Source organism: Rhodotorula paludigena (genome assembly GCF_050403205.1).
Source record: "Rhodotorula paludigena JCM10292 DNA, Rt_paludigena_JCM10292v1_ctg34, whole genome shotgun sequence".
Lineage (NCBI taxonomy): Eukaryota > Fungi > Basidiomycota > Microbotryomycetes > Sporidiobolales > Sporidiobolaceae > Rhodotorula > Rhodotorula paludigena.
Window position 1 is genome coordinate 22810 of NW_027481424.1, and position 16895 is coordinate 39704.

The 16895-nt window shown below is 63.9% G+C and overlaps 4 protein-coding genes across 4 annotated transcripts; 3 read left to right on the forward strand and 1 right to left on the reverse strand.

Annotated features, from left to right (window-relative positions):
* Window positions 1-175: 175 nt before the first annotated feature.
* Window positions 176-1460, forward strand: JCM10292_007686 (uncharacterized protein; the record flags this gene model as incomplete). The annotated part of the gene is made up of 4 exons (XM_076650295.1): window positions 176-212; window positions 275-355; window positions 424-683; window positions 825-1460. 4 exons carry the CDS (start codon window positions 176-178, stop codon window positions 1458-1460), a joined length of 1014 nt encoding a protein of 337 aa, XP_076504097.1.
* Window positions 1461-2826: 1366 nt separating this feature from the next.
* JCM10292_007687 (uncharacterized protein) lies at window positions 2827-7412 on the forward strand (the record flags this gene model as incomplete). Its single annotated transcript, XM_076650296.1, has 12 exons — window positions 2827-3726; window positions 3788-4210; window positions 4272-5071; window positions 5129-5306; window positions 5368-5519; window positions 5578-5679; window positions 5742-6069; window positions 6128-6314; window positions 6376-6490; window positions 6549-6790; window positions 6850-7045; window positions 7184-7412. 12 exons carry the CDS (start codon window positions 2827-2829, stop codon window positions 7410-7412), a joined length of 3852 nt encoding a protein of 1283 aa, XP_076504098.1.
* Window positions 7413-9735: 2323 nt separating this feature from the next.
* Window positions 9736-14181, reverse strand: JCM10292_007688 (uncharacterized protein; the record flags this gene model as incomplete). Its single annotated transcript, XM_076650297.1, has 14 exons — window positions 9736-10075; window positions 10141-10190; window positions 10248-10666; window positions 10735-10900; window positions 10955-11120; window positions 11185-11390; window positions 11455-11596; window positions 11680-11845; window positions 11909-12097; window positions 12193-12390; window positions 12451-12722; window positions 12802-13553; window positions 13645-13701; window positions 13807-14181. The coding sequence occupies 14 exons, from the start codon at window positions 14179-14181 to the stop codon at window positions 9736-9738; spliced, it is 3498 nt and encodes a 1165-aa protein (XP_076504099.1).
* A 1004-nt stretch (window positions 14182-15185) lies between these two features.
* Window positions 15186-16726, forward strand: JCM10292_007689 (uncharacterized protein; the record flags this gene model as incomplete). Its single annotated transcript, XM_076650298.1, has 4 exons — window positions 15186-15629; window positions 15694-16407; window positions 16469-16613; window positions 16683-16726. 4 exons carry the CDS (start codon window positions 15186-15188, stop codon window positions 16724-16726), a joined length of 1347 nt encoding a protein of 448 aa, XP_076504100.1.
* Between the last annotated feature and the right edge of the window lie 169 nt (window positions 16727-16895).

A 16895-nucleotide genomic window follows, 5' to 3' on the forward strand; every position in this document is an offset into this window, starting at 1 on the left:
CAAGGCGGAAGGCAAGTCGGCTGCTGCACCGCCTCGCTCGCGCCTCGAAGCCCTACGCCATCGCCGCCCAAGGTGCCTCCGCCCTTCACTCGCCCTTCTTCCGCCTGCACTCAAGCTTGCAGACTCACTCGTCTGCATTGCCTTCAAGCACACCGTAAACACCGGGCGAGAAGACATGGTCAGCCTGGCGTACCTGCTCGAGAAGCGAAGGCGTACGTTGCGGTGCCTCCTCCCGAGCTGAACCTGCGCCACTCGCCTGACACGTACACCACAGCTCTGGGCGGCTTCCGCGGAGGTGGAAGAAGAGGAGGCACGGCGGGACGCAATCGCGGCGGGTCGTCGAGCGGAGGGAGTTGTGGGTTCCCTTCCTGCCACTCGACCTCGTCGCATGCTCCCGCTGATCTGCTTTGTACTCGTGCACAGCATCCGGAATCTCGCGCACGGGCAGGCCAGGATACCCTCGCTCGCCGTTTGGCCCGGGGGGAGGATCCCCTCGCATCGTCCAGCAGGGCGTACCTTTCGCCGGACGACAATTTGGCGGCCTTCCGCGCTCACAGATCTACGCTGGAAGGGGCTATGGTGGCGGCTACGGCAGCTATGCACGAGCAGGTGCTCTTGGCGGAGTGGCAGGCTTCGGTTTCGGCTATGTCGGTGGGCTAGGTTTTCCTTTTGGCTACTGGCCGGTACGTTCTTACTTTTCTTCTCTGCGCCCAGGGGCGTGGTGGGCGCGAGAGCTTTTTTGGGCGCCGATGCCTTCCGAGCTGCCTATGTTCATTGCTGGCCAAGCTATTGCAGCTCGCTGACACTCGTTGCACCTCATCTAGCTCTACTACCACCCCAACTACTATCGCGACGACGAATACGGCCCGCAGAACAATGACTCTCGCCCCGGAGGTCCTCTCATGTCTGCCAGCTTCAATCGTCCCGGCCTCTCTCCTTCCGATGCGCCGCAATACATGGTGTACGGCGATCGAGACTCGATTGGGAACGTCACCGACGCCGTCGCCAAGGACTGCAGTGCTGTACCTGTTGTCGATCCTACGGCGGTCAACAACGACGGCACCTATCCCGACGGCGTCAACACCACCCTCCTTCCGGCGCTCAACCCGGAGAATGTCGCCGGGTTCTACCGCTCTTCTTCCTTTGCGCTGTACGCCTTCTTTGATGATGTCCCAACTGATCTCGACGCGACCGTCAACTACACCGAGCCGATCGACACGCCGCCGTACAAGTGGCCCGGCGCCGAGCGCGACATCGACTTCGAAGAATGTGTCAACAGTACAATCCAGGCCTCTCTGCCGATTGAGGAGGGTATCAACGCAGCTTTCCGGGGCGTACAGCCCGACTCAAGAAACGCACTTGTGGCGGCGGCACTAGGTGTGCTCGTCGTCAATGGCGTCAAGTGGCCTCTTGCGCTCTCGCTTGCCTGTCTATTGTTTGTTGCGGCGCAGCAGGTCTAGTCTGACATGTTGATCCACCCGGAGCGCTGCATAGACGGCGGCTGACTTGCTCGGCGGGAGGCCCTCATCTTTACTTCGTCCCTTCTGCCCGATGCGATGACCTAGAGCATCCCTGTACCTCCGTTTTGACTATATATACGTGTTGTACACTTGTTGGCGCTTTGTCAGTCGCACACGTCCCGCCGTGCCTTGTCTTCTGCTTGTCGCGCTGCATTTTGCCGTGCTGCGTGCTTCCGTCCAAGTCGCGTGGGCGGCGCATCCGGTTCTATTCACAGAAGAGCGTTCTGTGGCTCCCTGCCTGCAAGCTTGGGAATGGCCCTGACAATCCTGCTTGCGTGCGGACCTGGCTGATGATGCCTTGGCTGCTCGACGCGTGCGAAACGGCAGTGGCCCATCCGTCTCTTCCGTCTGCAATGCTTCGCAATGCTTTGCTATGTTTCGCTATGGTTCCCCTGCATGCCTCTGCCACGCTGCTTTGTCGAACACGATGGTGTCTGTTCGCCTTCTCTCGAAGCACCATAGTCGCGCGTGTGGCGGGATCAACTGTATCCGCGCTCGGCTCTTGCTCGCAACGGAGAAATCCAGAACTGTCTCTATAGAACCTCCTGATCATCGCTGCCGATTGTCAAGGGCTCGAACAGCGGTCCAAAGGGGGTCAAGCGGCAACTCGCTCGACGGCGGCTGTCCACCGCTGCCGTTCCACAGCGCGCCCCTGCAAGTAGCGTTGAGTCTGGTGGTAAACCCGACGCTGCTTAGAATGAATGCCATGAAGGTGCAAGGTGGATCGTCGCCGCACTTTCAACTTGAGAAGGTGAACGTATCGAGTTCGTGTTGTGTATTGTTCGCGCACGCTCTGCCTACTGGACCTCCTGGTGCGCCAGACGACTTCCGATGCGTACGATGGTGCAGCAGCGTCAAGCTTCTACTATGGAACGACTCGGACAAAGGCAACGTCGCCTCATCTGCGGCGTTCCGCTCCGTCCTCGTTCGAGCGTTGCTTTCTTCGCTCCTCCATCCGTCGCATTCCTGGCTTTGCTCATGTCGCGGCAACGGTCCGCTCGCACAACTGCTCGCGCTTGGTAGCTATCACTCCGGTCGGCTCGGTGGCTCCATGCTGGGGTCCCTTCGATCGCCCGTCGCCGTCACGGCGAGCTGCTCCTCCTGCTCTCGCTCGCGCGCGTGCTCGCGCTTGTCTGCGTCTTTAGATCGCACGACTTGCTCACACGACAGCTTGCGTGATCTCTCGCTGCCTGTTGTCTTGTGCCCACACGTGTCTGGCGACCCCCCCGCCTCGATTCTCGATCGGGTCGGCCTTGCCTTGATCCTCGTCTCTCTCTCGCTCGTCTCGCTGCTCGCTCTCTTCAGCATGGCGCCGAGCTCCAACAAGCCGCCGCCCGTTCCCCTCACCCACACCGGACCGCCCGCGTCCTTCTCGGCGCGCAGGATGAGCAATGCCAACGCACCCGCGCTCTCGCTCGACATCTCGGCCGCCCACTCGCCGAACTCGACGCAGCCTGCAGGTCAAGTTCCGCTCAAGCAGTCGTCGATTCCACGCGAGGCTTGCGCGCCAAACCTCAATGCCACGGCCGCTCCTATCCCGAACGACATGACCCCGCCTGGCGTCACCCCACCTATCACCACCAGCTCCGCACAGCGTCCGCTGGGTCGCAGCGGCACCGTCAAGAGCAGCCGCCGTACTAGCGACGACCAAGGCTACGAGGGCGGCGTCGAGCGCCACGGCCAGGCCAACGACTTTGTCGATGCCGACGATTCGGATGACAGCTCCCCGCAGAGTCGCCCTGAGCCCGCAAAGAGGACGTCCTCGGGTGATGTCAAGGCGCGCGACCATGCCGTGGGCGGTGCCTCGACCAAGCCGCAGCCTTCGTCCCGCAACTCGCAGCAAGCTCACGAGAACATCCGCGCGACGCTTCCGTCCAATTTCCCCGACCCCGAGTCGGTGCAGCGCTCGATGCTGCGCAACCGCAACCCGTCCATGTCGGCGTACACGCACCCGGGCAAGCTCCCGTACGGCCGCAGCCCGAACAAGCCCGCGAACGGCAGCTCGCAGAAGCCGCGCTCGCCGAGCATGTCGAGCCTCCGCAGCGTCGAGGCTACGAGCCATCCGTTCCCGACTCCCGGCATCAAGCAGACCGACGGCTTCGAATTTGACAAGTGGAAGTCGATCGAGGAGCAGCGCCTCGACGAGGATGAGCGCAAGGAGAAGCACTGGAAGCGCTGGGGACCCTACGTTTCCGAGCGCCAGTGGGTGCGTTCCAGCTCTTTGTACCGTTCCATAACGCTGGACCTGACAATGCATATGCTCGCAGGCCACGGTTCGCGAGGACTATTCGGCGAACGGCGATGCCTGGACGCACTTCCCGCACGAGCACGCCCGCTCGCGCGCCTACCGCTGGGGCGAGGACGGCATCGGCGGCATGTCCGACAACCACGGCCGTCTGTGCTTCTCGCTCGGCATGTGGAACGGCGTCGACCCGATTCTCAAGGAGCGCATGTTCGGCACGACGGGCCACCAGGGCAACCACGGCGAGGATGTCAAGGAGCTTTACTGGTACCTCGACTCGACCCCGACGCACTCATACATGAAGATGCTCTACAAGTACCCGCAGCGCCCGTACCCTTACGAGCAGCTCGTGCGCGAGTCGACCAACCGCGGCCGCGACGTCGGCGAGTTCGAGATCACCGACACCGATGCTTTCGACGACAACCGCTACTGGGACGTCTTCATCGAGGTGCGCGGTAGTCTATCCGCCGCTTCAGAGGTTGTGCTGAAGTCATTCTCCCGTCCTGCAGTACGCCAAGGACGAGGACAATGCCGACGGCGTCTCGGTTCGCATCACGGCCTACAACCGCGGCCCCGAGGAGGCGACGCTGCACCTCATTCCGCAGCTCTGGTTCCGCAACACGTGGTCGTGGCCGAAGGAGCGCCCCACGGGCAAGGACATGCCTTCGCTGCAGCAGATCGGCGAGGGCGCGGTCCAGGCCGACCACAAGGACCTCGGCCGCTACTACTTCTACGCCAACTCGTCGCCGGCGCCCATCGGACCTCGCGGCCGCAAGGAGCAGCACGAGACGGTCTTCGTTGACGACGTCGTCACGCCCGAGCTTCTGTTCACGGACAACGACACGAACTTTGAGCGCCTCTACGGCGGCCAGAACGCCGTGCCGTACACCAAGGACGCCTTCCACGACCACATCATTCCGTCGCACCGCCCGTCGGTCGCCGGGAAGGAGGGAGAGGAGTCGCAGCAGAATGGCGACGGCTACGACTCGGACGCAACGGCCGACGGCACGGCGACACCGCGTCCCGAGGACGCGCGCAACTTTGTCAACCCGGAGAAGCGCGGCACCAAGGTCGGCGCGCACTACGTCTTCCGCGACGTGCCGGGCAACGGCGGCTGCGCCGTTGTCCGTGTCAAGCTCACGCCGCGCACGCCCGAGGAGGATGCTGCCATCAACGACGAGGAGAGCTTCGACGTCGTCGTCGAGGAGCGCCGCATGGACTCGGACGAGTTTTACTCGCGCTTCAATTCGGGCGCGCTCAGCGACGACTTGCGCAACGTCATGCGCCAGGCGCTCTCGGGCATGCTCTGGTACGTGTGCCTTGCTTCGCTCAGCTTGACCGAGTGTTGAGTCGATCATTCCCGCAGGACAAAGCAGTTCTACATGTTCATTCAGAAGGAGTGGCTCGAGGGCGACCCCGGCCAGCCCGCACCGCCGCCCGAGCGCAAGTGGGTGCGCAACCGCGACTGGAAGCACCTCCACATTGAGGATGTCATCTCGATGCCCGACAAGTGGGAGTACCCCTTCTTTGCCATCTGGGACTCGGTGCGTCTTTCCCGCCTCGCTTCGCGGCCGCCCGCCTGACTGACCGGATCGGTCGACACAGGCCTTCCACTGCATCCCGCTCGCCATGATCGACCCGGCGTACGCCAAGAAGCAGCTCGACATTATGACTCGCGAGTGGTACATGAAGCCTGACGGCGCCCTCCCGGCCTACGAGTGGAACTTCAGCGACGTCAACCCGCCCGTCCACGCCTGGTACGGCCATCAGGCTTCCTGTGAAGCTTGAGACAGTGCTGACGTGATGACTCTGCAGGGCTACGTTCCGTGTCTTCAAGCTCGAGCGCAAGATGCACGGCCGCGAGGACATTCCCTTCCTCGAGCGTGTCTTCCAGAAGCTCCTGATCAACTTTACCTGGTACATTCTAGTCACCTCTGTAGCTGGTAGAAAGCGGGCAAGGCTGACAAGGGGACTCGCAGGTGGGTCAACCGCAAGGACGCCGAGGGCCAGAACGTCTTCGAGGGCGGCTTCCTCGGCCTCGACAACATCTCGCCTTTCAACCGCTCGGAGCGTCTTCCTACTGGAGGAACGATGCGCCAGGCTGACGGCACGGGCTGGATGGGCTTCTATGCGCTGACCATGCTCAACATCGCGCTCGAGCTCGCCAAGCACAACCCGGTCTACGAAGACATCGCCAGCAAGTTCTTCGAGCACTTCCTGTTCATCGCGGACGCTATGACGTTCCGCGATGGACAGGACGGTGAGGTCTCGCTCTGGAACGACGAGGAGGGCTTCTACTTCGACGCGGTACTGTCCTCCCTCTCCACTCTTCTGCAGCAGATGCTGACGCCGCCTCGCCTTGCAGATCACGTGGGGTCCCGAGCAGGTCCAGCAGCTTCCCATTCGCTCGCTCGTCGGACTCATTCCGCTCTACGCGACCCTCACGCTCGAGCCTTCGACGATCAAGAAGTTCCCGGGCTTCAAGAAGCGCATGGAGTGGTTCATCGAGAACCGTTCGAGCATCTCGAAGCGCAACATCGCCAACATGTCTCGTGCGTTGCTCGCCGCGATGAAGCACTGGCCGTACGAGACTGACGGAATCGTCTTTGCCAGTCGGCGGTAAGGGCGATCGTCGCCTGCTCGCGCTCGCGAGCGAGGACCGTCTTCGCCGCATTCTTGAGCGTATGCTTGACGAGAACGAGTTCCTCAGTGACCACGGCATCCGCTCGTACGTCAGTTCCACTGCTGTGGCGTTCTTCTCGTGCTCAGATTTGACTTGTCAACAGGCTCTCCCGCTGGCACCGCGAGCACCCGTGGGGCATGGAGGTCAATGGCGAGGAGTTCAGCGTGCACTACTGGCCGGGCGACTCGCACTCTGGCATGTTCGGCGGCAACTCGAACTGGCGCGGCCCGATCTGGCTCGCGACCACGTTCCTTATCATCGAGTCGCTCCAGCGCTTCTACCAGTACTATGGCAACAACTTCAAGATCGAGTGCCCGACCGGCAGCGGCGACATGATGCACCTTGGTCCGTTCTAAATGCCTCCTCGTCGGGTTCGTTGGACTGACGTCTCGCCGAGAACCCAGCTCAAGTCGCCGAGGAGATTCAGCACCGCGTCATCAACCTCTTTGCGCGTGACCACGAGGGCAACCGCGCGTGCAACGGCGGCAGCGAAGTGCTCAACAAGGACCCGCACTTCCGCGACTACGTCCCCTTCCACGAGTTCTTCCATGCCGACACGGGCAAGGGTCTCGGCGCGTCGCACCAGACGGGATGGACCGGGTGCGCATGTATGCTCTCGTCTTTGGTTGCGGCGCAAGCTGACTTCGATCGGATCGTGTCGTGCTCCCCTTCTCGTCATCCCTTCCGTTTCTCCTCCTTTTCCTCTTCCTGCTCTTCTTCCTTGTTCCTGCGTGACAGCCTCGTCGCCTACTTCATCTGGAGCGTCGGCTCGACTGCGCGGCTGCCGCGCACGCCGCGCACGCCTCGCTCGGTGGCTGCGTTCTACTTTGACGAGGTCGCGACGCCGGGCGCGAGCGAGGCCGAGATGAGCGCATGGGAGTCGCAGTCGGCGGGCGAACTCTCTCCAGATGGTCGGTCTCTTCTTCACTCTCGTCCTCTGACCGTCTCGTCCTCGCTCCCGAGCTGACTCGGTGCTGCCAACTCTTCTGTTTGCGCAGAGCTCTGAGACACTGCTCTGCACGTCATCGGTCTCAGTTCATCTTCACACCAATCTCCAGCAGCCATACAATTCCTGCATAGCGCGCTACCCTGTCTTTGTGCCCTCCTTCCTGTACAACCCCCAAAACCGGCTTCCCTAGAAATGGACTCTCCGTCTTTGCTGACATCCGCGTGGGCTCTCCTGAGCGCGCACAGACTCTCGCATGTGCCTCTCGCCGCTTAACGCGCCGTTGTGGACGCGATGTCCGTGGGACCCGACTTGCACGCTTCCCCGCCTCGCACGGCTCTCCCTCCTCCCCTCCACTTGTCTACACCGCTTCCTTCGGGTGACGGGCCCTGCACATCATTGCAGTCACGCGAAATGTGGTGTGACGCGCCCTAGGTGGCGGGATCCTCCTCCGCGGCCACCCACTCCTCCCTCCCGCTCCTCCTCCCGCTCGCCCCCTTGCCCGATCGCAGCTATGGAGCGGCGGATCGCTCACTTTTTTCCACTCGCAAGCTTCTTCTTGACCGGTCCGACCCCTCATGCTGCGACCAGCGCCCACACTCGGCGAAAGCGATCCCCACAGCAGATCCCACACGCTCCCATCTCGCCACTCGTGCCTCCACCACCGCACAGTGCTTCCGGCTGTTCCCAGGGTCTCTCAGTCGGCGGTGCACACAGGGCGAGCAGACCGAGCGGGCGAGGCGAGACGACGAGGCCGTGAGGGACGGGCCCCGACGAACCGTCTCGCCTCAGCCCGCCGGGCACACTTCGCTCGGACTCGTCACTGCATGTCGGAGGCTGTGTTGACTCTGGGGCGCTGCAATACGCCTGAACAGGCGAGTGCGGTGGCGCACTGGCGGGTGGACGAAATGGACGAGCGAAGGCGACCTTCTCAACCTATCGCTAGTCGCCTCGCCTTTCCCACTGGCGCACCGCACAGCTGTGGCAGGGCTGCTTCTGACCGAATCACCTTCTATGACACCGTCTTATACGCGCGCGTGGCGGGGGCGCCTATAGAACTTCTCGGGTGGCCCTCTCGCCCTCGCTAACTGGTCAGATCGGAGGGATCCCTGCGCAAATCTCGCGCGGTAGCAATCTCAAACACGCTCTGTCTCTCGAAGAGTCGGACGAGAATTGCTACAGCCGCAACGGATGCAGCCTTGCCGAGGAAGGCGCTGTCCGCCCCGCTCGCCTGAATTACATTCTTCGCCGACGAATGACGCCTTAGGCTGCTCAGCAGCACCTCCGAAATGCGCCAATGACTTGCTTCGTGGCCATGGGACCGCTTGACTTACTACGATGCGTTTCGAATCGGTGGTGCAGCACGTCGTGTAAGCCATCGCTGATCCTTGCTTCGCGCACTCCACGCTGCACACTGCGTGAAGGCCCGTGCCTTGCGTAACGTTCGCCGCTCTCGCTCTGAGGCCCCGAGGTCTGCGACACTTTGCGACTCCTGCTGGCGCCCTATAGCGAACCTAGCGGATGGCCTTGATGCCCGCCGCTGATTGCGATCAGGCTAGCGCTGCAGCAGCTGCTACCGACGCGAAGGTGCCCAAGCAAGGGAGGCGTTTCCAAGACTGGCAGGACGTGCGGTACATGGTGCATCTCGAGCAAGGACGCGGAGGAGGACAGGAAGACCGGCTGGATACAGGCATTGGAGAAGACACCAGCGAGGTGGGGTGTGAGGCGAGGCGGAAGGTTGCCCCTAGACGACTGCCCCTCTGACGGAGAGGAGACCGTCGGGGCCAAGTCGATGTCGAGTCCCCAAACGCAAGGATCTGAAAAGGTGCGTGGCAGGCTCAGTCTGGGGACGGAAGGAGCGGGAGAAGCAAGGGTCGGTAGCACTGGACGGAGCCAAGCATAGCGGAGCAGAGACAGGAGAATGGGGACAGGCGACCGACGCTGGCGGTACAGCGGGTCAGCGCGGTCAGCGCGGAGGCCGCCTCAACAGTGAAGGACCGGAATCTTCAGGCTACGGCCCAAGGGCTGCGCAAACAGAAGAGTTGGCAGCACCGAGTCAGCTCGGGAGCGAGGACGAGACGGTCAGAGGACGAGAGTGAAGAAGAGACCGACCATCTGGAGAGAGTTCGCCCGCCGACTGCGACTCCCATGCGCTCATCTCGGCCTCGCTCGCGCCCGGCGTCGCGACCTCGTCAAAGTAGAACGCAGCCACCGAGCGAGGCGCGCGCGGCGTGCGCGGCAGCCGCGCAGTCGAGCCGACGGTCCAGATGAAGTAGGCGACGAAACGTACGACATTCTGAGCATTTTCAAGATATGCGACTACACGATGCACACCATCGACCGTTCACGCCGCCTTGTCCGCCTCCGCGACCCCGCCACCCTCCTCCTCCGCCTTCGGCTGCGCTTCGCCCGAAGCAGCGTCTACGTTGGCGCTCTTCGTATCATCCGCAGAAGTGCCCACAGCCTCCGCCCCCTTCTCTCCTGCACCTCCGTCAGCAGGAGCAGCCTCGGCTGCTTCGGTCGCGGCAGGCGCCTCCGCTGCCGCAGCGGTATTCGCGGCGGGCGTCGACGCTGGCAGCTGGAAGTCGTAGCCACCGCCAGGCGCACCCGTGTGCGACGGGCTCGGAGGACGCGAGTGGAAGGGCGTAACGGAGAAGGGGTCGCCCGGGTTACCGGCGAATACCCTGAACAGCGGAAGGCGGTGAGCTCGCATGCGCGACGGAATGAACGCGGGGAGGAATCGACGCACATTCCTGAGCCGCCACTCAGCATTGCGCTTGCGCCGTCACCGAAGCCAGGCTGCAACGGAACACATGTCAGCACGGCCGACACGGCAGGAGTTAGGCGCAGGCGCACCATGAGCATGCTCGACCAGAACCCGTTCGCGCTCAGGTCGTCCGCCATGAGCGAGTCGAATGCGGGTACACCATTCCCGCTGAGCTCGCCGAAACCGCTGATGCCGAGCTCAGCCGGGAGACCCATGGACGCGCCAAACTCGCCGCCCATGCCGCCGAGCCCGCTCATTCCGAGAGAATACTGCCCCTCCGGCCCAAGGGACGGCGCACGCGACTTGAGGAACGACTCGAGACCGGCCGAGACCGAGTTGAGCCCGTTCGCAGCCGCTGCGGAGCTGCTCGACCCGAGGTTGTTGACGTAGATGCCGTTCGCGCCGCCCGAAGCGGAGGGCGAGCCAGGGCGGGTCGGTGCGCGCGAGTTGGCAGCGGTGCGACCGCCGTTCAGCTTGTTCTCCAGTAGCGTCCGCAGGAAAGAAGCGTCTGACGGCGCGCAGGGCGAGTCAGCCAACGGTGACCGAGACCGCCGAAAAAGAGAATCTGTTACGCACAGAGGTAAGGGGTGTGCTGCTCATCTACTGCGGCCTCCTCAAGCGTCTCGGACAGCTCGCGGACGAGGCGCGTCGCGGCCTCTTCGTTGATGAACGAGGCAAAGGTAGGCGAGGCGAGCTTGAGGAGGAAGACAGCGGCATAGCTGGCGTAAACAAACGTCGAGTCCTGCACGGAATAAAGTCAGTGAGAGGTCGATACAGCGAGCGAAAGCAGACACACGATCGCGTAGCGCAAGATGCCCTTCGGACCGAAGTAGTCGCGCAAGATGACGATCATGCGTTCGGCGCTCTCGAAGCACAACACGCAGTAGCTCGGCAGATCAATCGACGACATCGGATCGTCGAGAGCGTGTTGGACGGCGAAGGAGAGGAGGAAGAGGCGGTAGCTGCGCCCACATGTAGGTCAATGAACAGCCCAGCGCGAACGCAGGACAGCCGCGCGCGACGCACTAGCCGTGGTAGAAGTCGCGAAGCATCGAGCGATTTTGCAGCGCCTGCTCGTCCGCGTCGCCTGCCTGGAGCGTCGGATCGCTCCAGTCCTGCCTCCACTGGTCGAGCTGCTGCAGGAACGCCCGGATGAGCATCGGGTAGTCGAGGTGCGCGTTGAGGCCCGAGACCGAGCGCGTGTCGGAGTAGAGGACATCGATCATGCGGCCCTGCGATGAAACGCAAAGTCTGTGAGTAGGACTCGACGGCCGGACTGGATTGAGCAGAACTCACGACGATGCGGTGCATTTCCACCATGGCACTGAGGCCGGCGTCGGACGTTGAGCTGCCGGACTGGCGCCACCACGTCGTCGCGTTGCGGATCAGGTAGTCCTCTTTCGAGATTGCGTACGGCTTGCCCATCTGCGTCGAGACTCTGCAAGTCTCCTCAACGAGACGTTAGCGGCAGGCGCAAGGACGCAGGCAAGCAGACACGCCGACGGAGGACGCTTGACGCACGAACGATCGCTGATGAAGCAGTAAAGCCATGCACGTTCGCGGTTCAGCAGCTCGCGCTCGTACAGCACGCGCGTGTCGTCGCCAACATCGGGCGGCAGCTGAGCGATCGTTTTGCGATGCAGGTTGAGGTCGGTCGCCATGCGGATTGCGAGGCCGCTGAATTGGTCTACGTGCGTGTCGACCGACTGGTCAGCATGATGCGGGACAACGTGCCAAGGTGAGGACGCACAAGTCCGCTCCTCCTCCCAACGCTCGGCCGGCTGGTTCCAGTTGCACAACAGGAGGAAGCCCTGGCAGATCTCGGTACTCTTGTAGCCCTTCGACATGACGTCGAACGCGACGCGCTTGGCGATGCGCAGACACTTGCGGTACAGGTCATCCGTCCGCTTCGTGTAGTAGCGTGCGGCGACGGTGCAGACTGTTTGCAGCGGATGCGTCAGCAAGCGGCGTCATGTCCAGAGAGGCGCGGGTCCCGCACGAAGTAGAGGATCAGATGGAGGAGCAGCGACTCACTGCAGGTGAAGAGGAACGGGCTGCGACTGCCCGTCGCGGCGGGCGTGTGGATCTCGGGGTCGAGGAACGGGCAGTGCCGCGCGCAATGCTCGAAGAAGAGCGCAAAGAGCTCGACGACCTCCTCGACCGACAAGATTTTCTCCTCGAGCAAAGCCGGCGGCATGCGCTGCTCAATGACGATACGGCGGAGAGGAAGGACTGCGAAGACCGGATTCGTCAGGTCGATGTCGACAAAGAGGGAGACAAAACAGGACGGACTGTTCATCGGACCGGGCGCGAAGTAGTTGCGGTTGGCCATGCCGAGCTCCTTCTTGCGCTTCTTGCGATCGGGCCCGTCCTCGTCTTCGCCCGCATCGGCGCCCGCCTCGCCCTCCTTGCCCTTGCCCTTCCCTTTCCCCTTACCCTTACCCTTGCCCTTGCCCTTGGCGCCCTCTGGCCCATTCATGTCGTCCGCCGTCACATCGTACTCCTCGACCTCGACAGGGCGCTTCCGCGTGTTGCGGAGCGACGCCTCGGCAAGGAGTCCGAGCCTGTGAACACGCCAATGAGCTCGATCAGTTTCACGTCGCGAGCGGACCTGGTGAGACCGAAAGATGAAGGATGACGCACGGGTTGAGCGTGTTGTCGGGCAAGCTGTGCAGCCTCGGGCTGCCGTCCGCCGCATTTGGGTCCTTGACACCACTCCACTCCATCGGGCTACTCTTGCTCGTCGCCGTACTCCCTGGCGTCTTGCCCGCGCCGTGGCCCGACCCGCCGCTCCCGCCCAGCCCAGTCGGGAAGTGCACGTGGTGGTGCGGCTGCGGATGCGGGTGGTGCATGTGCGGGTGCGCCGTCGAGGTCATCGGCGGGAGCGGGAGCGATGCCGAGCCGGGCGTCCCGCCGCGCCCGTACGACGGCGCGACGCTGCCTCCGTACCCGTGCGGCGCCTGCGACGTCGTGTGCAACGGGTGACCGCCCGTGCGGCTCGGGCCGATGTCGGCGTGCGCACCGACGCCGCCGCCAATGTCGAACCGCACGCCTTCGGTGTGCGCGATCGAGGGGAGAACGATCGGCTCGCGCCGCGTGATGGCGCTCTCGGAGTCGGTGCGCGCCGGCGCGGGGCGGGAAGACGAGGCGGGAGGGGCGGTGCGACCGCCGCCATTCCGGAAGTGCTCGAGCGCGTTGGCAACGACACTCGGGTCTACGCCGACGTGCACGTCGCCGCGGCCTTCGGCGCCGCCTGGACCTGAGTCAAGCGGGGGAACGGGGAGCTGCTGTGCGATGTCGGTAACGAGACCGCCCGAACCGGCGAGGAGGCCTGGGTTCGAGATGGACGCCAGGACCGACTCAAGCTTGGCCTCCATCGACTTGAGAGACTTGGCCTGCGGCATGAACAGTAGTTGAGCATCACACATCTCGCGAGACCAGCTAGCCGCGTCCGCAACCGTAAGAATGAAGGAGTGTCAGACTTACCATCGCATCCGTCTTGCGGTTGCTCCTCTTGCCGCGCTGGCTCTCCTCGAAGATGCACTGCAAAGCAAGTGAAGCAGTGAGCAACGCTGAGTTGTCTGCGGAGCGCAGACGGATGGTGGGCGGATTGTGCAGCACACGAACGAGGTGGAGCGGACGACTCACTTCCTTCCCGCTCTTCTTGCAGCGGCTGCACGGCGGTCCGTTCTCGCCTCCGACGCACTTCATCTTCTGGCCGCGGCAGTGGGTGCACGCCCTCGCGCCGCGCGTGCTCTTCTTCTTCTCGCCGGCCGCGCCACCGCCACCTGCTCCGCCCGCCTCGGACATACCCGCCGCGTCGGCGCCGTCGCCATACAGCGAGCAGGCGGCGTGGGACGAGCCGGCCTCGGGCGGGATGGAGCCTTCGAGGACAGGCGAGTCGGAGTAGTCGTCTGCGACCGAGTCGGGCGCGGCGGGCGCCCAGCCTGCTGCGCCGAGGGCGGTGCTCGAAGCGTAGGTCGGCGGGTAGAAGGACTGCTGCTGCTGCGGCGGGCCGGACATGGCGCGGCTTTGCTAGGCTCGAGTCGGCGAGGGTGCGCTCCAGAGACTGCTGATGCGAGTCGGCGGGACAGGCGTAGCGCTGGGTGGCTGCGTGAAGCTCTCTCAACCGACCTGTGCGTGTCGCTGCGCTGCAAGAGCGTGCGCGCTGCGGGGAGAAGCGGCGAAGGTTGGATCGGCGGGACCGACGTGGACCTGGGCAGTGCAAGCGAGGGGCGGGTGCTGCAAGTGCGGACCGGCGTTTGCACGAGCTGGTGAGGCTCTGGCTGTTCTCGCTTGCGCTCCTCGGCGCGTCGACGGCGAAAACGGAAGCGGCCGTGGGAGGACCCGGCCCGCGCACCAGCGAGTCCCGGACACGGCACAGCAAACCTCGACCCGGCGCGCAGTGCAGCTCACGGGACCTATTGTGACACTTTTGAACACCCCCTAAGCGTCAAGCGAAGTCCCTTTGGGAGAGCGACGCGAGCGAGGTTTGCCGGCGCCGCGGAAGCACCTTCACCTCCGCTCCTCTCTCCTGCCACTGCCCCGGCCAAGGAGAAATGCGCCCGCAGCACAGAGCCAGATCCCGCTCTGATTTCTCGCAGGCGCTCACCCGCGTCCCGCCCAGCGCAAATGGCCGGCCGGAGAGAACCGTCTGCGGATTGACGTCGCTTCGTCGCTCATGTCGCTGTCCTTCGCTCGCGTGCGCGCCGGCCCGACTCTTTAGTGCACGCAAAGGGAGCCGGACCCGGGGCGATCAACGTCAACGGAAGCGAAGCACCGCCTCGCGCAGACCTCATGCCGCCTTCGCTGCTTGTCGCTGACGCTCGCTGGGCTTCGCTTGCCTCCGTGCTGCGCCTGTGTCTGCCTGCTCGTCACCGCTCGTGTTCCTCTCTTGCTTCCTGCACCTCGCTCGGCTGGACGCGAGTCGAATGGAATCGTGTCCAACGACCTTCTCTTTCTCGTCGCTTCTCGCCCTGCTCCTCGCACCCACCCAGCACGTCCAGTAAACAGCTCTGAGAACCACCATGGTCGGTCTCGTTCAGTGCCCCAAACTCGCCCAGTCTATACGCGACCAATCTCGCGTCCTCGCCGGCCTCAAGCTCCGTCCAGAGTCGTATCGCGCCGCTCCCTCCGCCTCAGGTCCGACACCAGTCGCTCCTTCCGCCGCTCCGGCTAGTGGACCTCTGCGTCCCACCGCCGCCAGTCTATTTCAAGCCCTGTCCACGCGCCCGTCCCCGGTCCAAGCTGCCGCGCCTTCGCCTGCATCCCGGCGAGCCTTTTCGTCCACGCCGATTCTGCACAAGGCCCTCGCGCACACGCACGAGGACGAGATACTGCAGACGATGTCATACACGCCTCGAGGATGGGCAGCGGCGAACGCGCAGGAGCCAAAGATGGGCGAGGCGGAGGAGGTCGTTCAGGGCAAGCGATACGGCCGGACGCTCAACACGCTGAGCCTTGCTGGAAAGGTGCGCCTGGTCTTTCCTGACTCGACTACGTGGTGATATCGGTCTGACAGGGCGCCTCACGCAGCTCTGCGTTGTCACACACCCAGAGCACTCGATCGCGCTCACCATCGCCTCGACCTTCCTCGAAGGCGGCGCATCCGACGTTGCGCTCCTCGCGCCACCCTCAAGCCCGGCTCATCGCTCCAAATCGCTCGAGCCGTTCCCCTCACCGGCCGACGCGCCCTTCACGCCCTCGTACGAGGGCGACCCCTCGCAGCCGCCGCGCCTGTCGCCCCCGCCGGGCGCGCAGCTGCGCGAGCTCGCGCGCGCGAAAGGTTGGCGCGATGCGCGCGTCGTCGAAGTCCCGCTCGAGTCGTACAAGACGCCCGACGTGCATGTCGCGCTCGACCAGATCGAGCGCACCTACTCGCCGGCGCCGCGGGGCGACGGCAGCGTGCCGCGCAGGGTCGATGTCCTGTGCTACGGCCCGCCGCGCGACGCGGAGGACGCGGCAGCGAGCGTGTCGCTCCTGCGTGTGTTCGCCGACAGCATGGCGGCGGTGCCGCCGTCCAACCCGTACGACCCGCCGTCGCGCACGTCGAGCGTCATCCTCCTCTCGACGCCGTATGGCTCGCGAGTCGACCTGCCGCAGCCGCAGCTGCTCAGCCACCAGTCTCTGGCGCCGCAGCCCGAGAAGAAGGCGGGCGCGGCAGAGATGAGCGGGCTTGCGGCAGTGCTTGGAGCAGAATATGCGAAGCGGCACGTCCGGTTCAACACGATCTCGCCGGGCTTCCTCAAGGTGCGCCTCACTCTCTCACAAAGCCTACTTGGCCACCCGCGCCGACTCTCCACGTAAGCAGACCCACGAGGTCGCGGCACTCCTCAATCAGGACCCGGGGCTCGTTAGGCAGTGGAGCGAGGCGACTCCGCTCGGTCGCATCGGCGGTGTCGAGGAGCTCAAAGGGGCCGCTGCACTGCTCGCATCGGACGCAAGCCGATTCACAAGTAGGTTCTCCATTTCCACCTCGTGTGAAGAACGCAACTGACCTCTTTCGCTTCCGCGTCACGGCGCAGCTGGCACCAACCTCGTCGTTGACGGCGGCTTCTCGCTTGTCTAGCTCCTCGCCGTCACTAGGCTGTCTCCTCTCTCGTACATACAGTTCTCGCAGCCGCACTTTGCATGCCCTCGACAGACTCTCTCCCCCTGTACAGATCGCCGCGCTCTCGCAGTACTTCGTGCTTTGTTTCCGCTAGACGCCGTGCCGTACACATGCATGCGGCTGCACC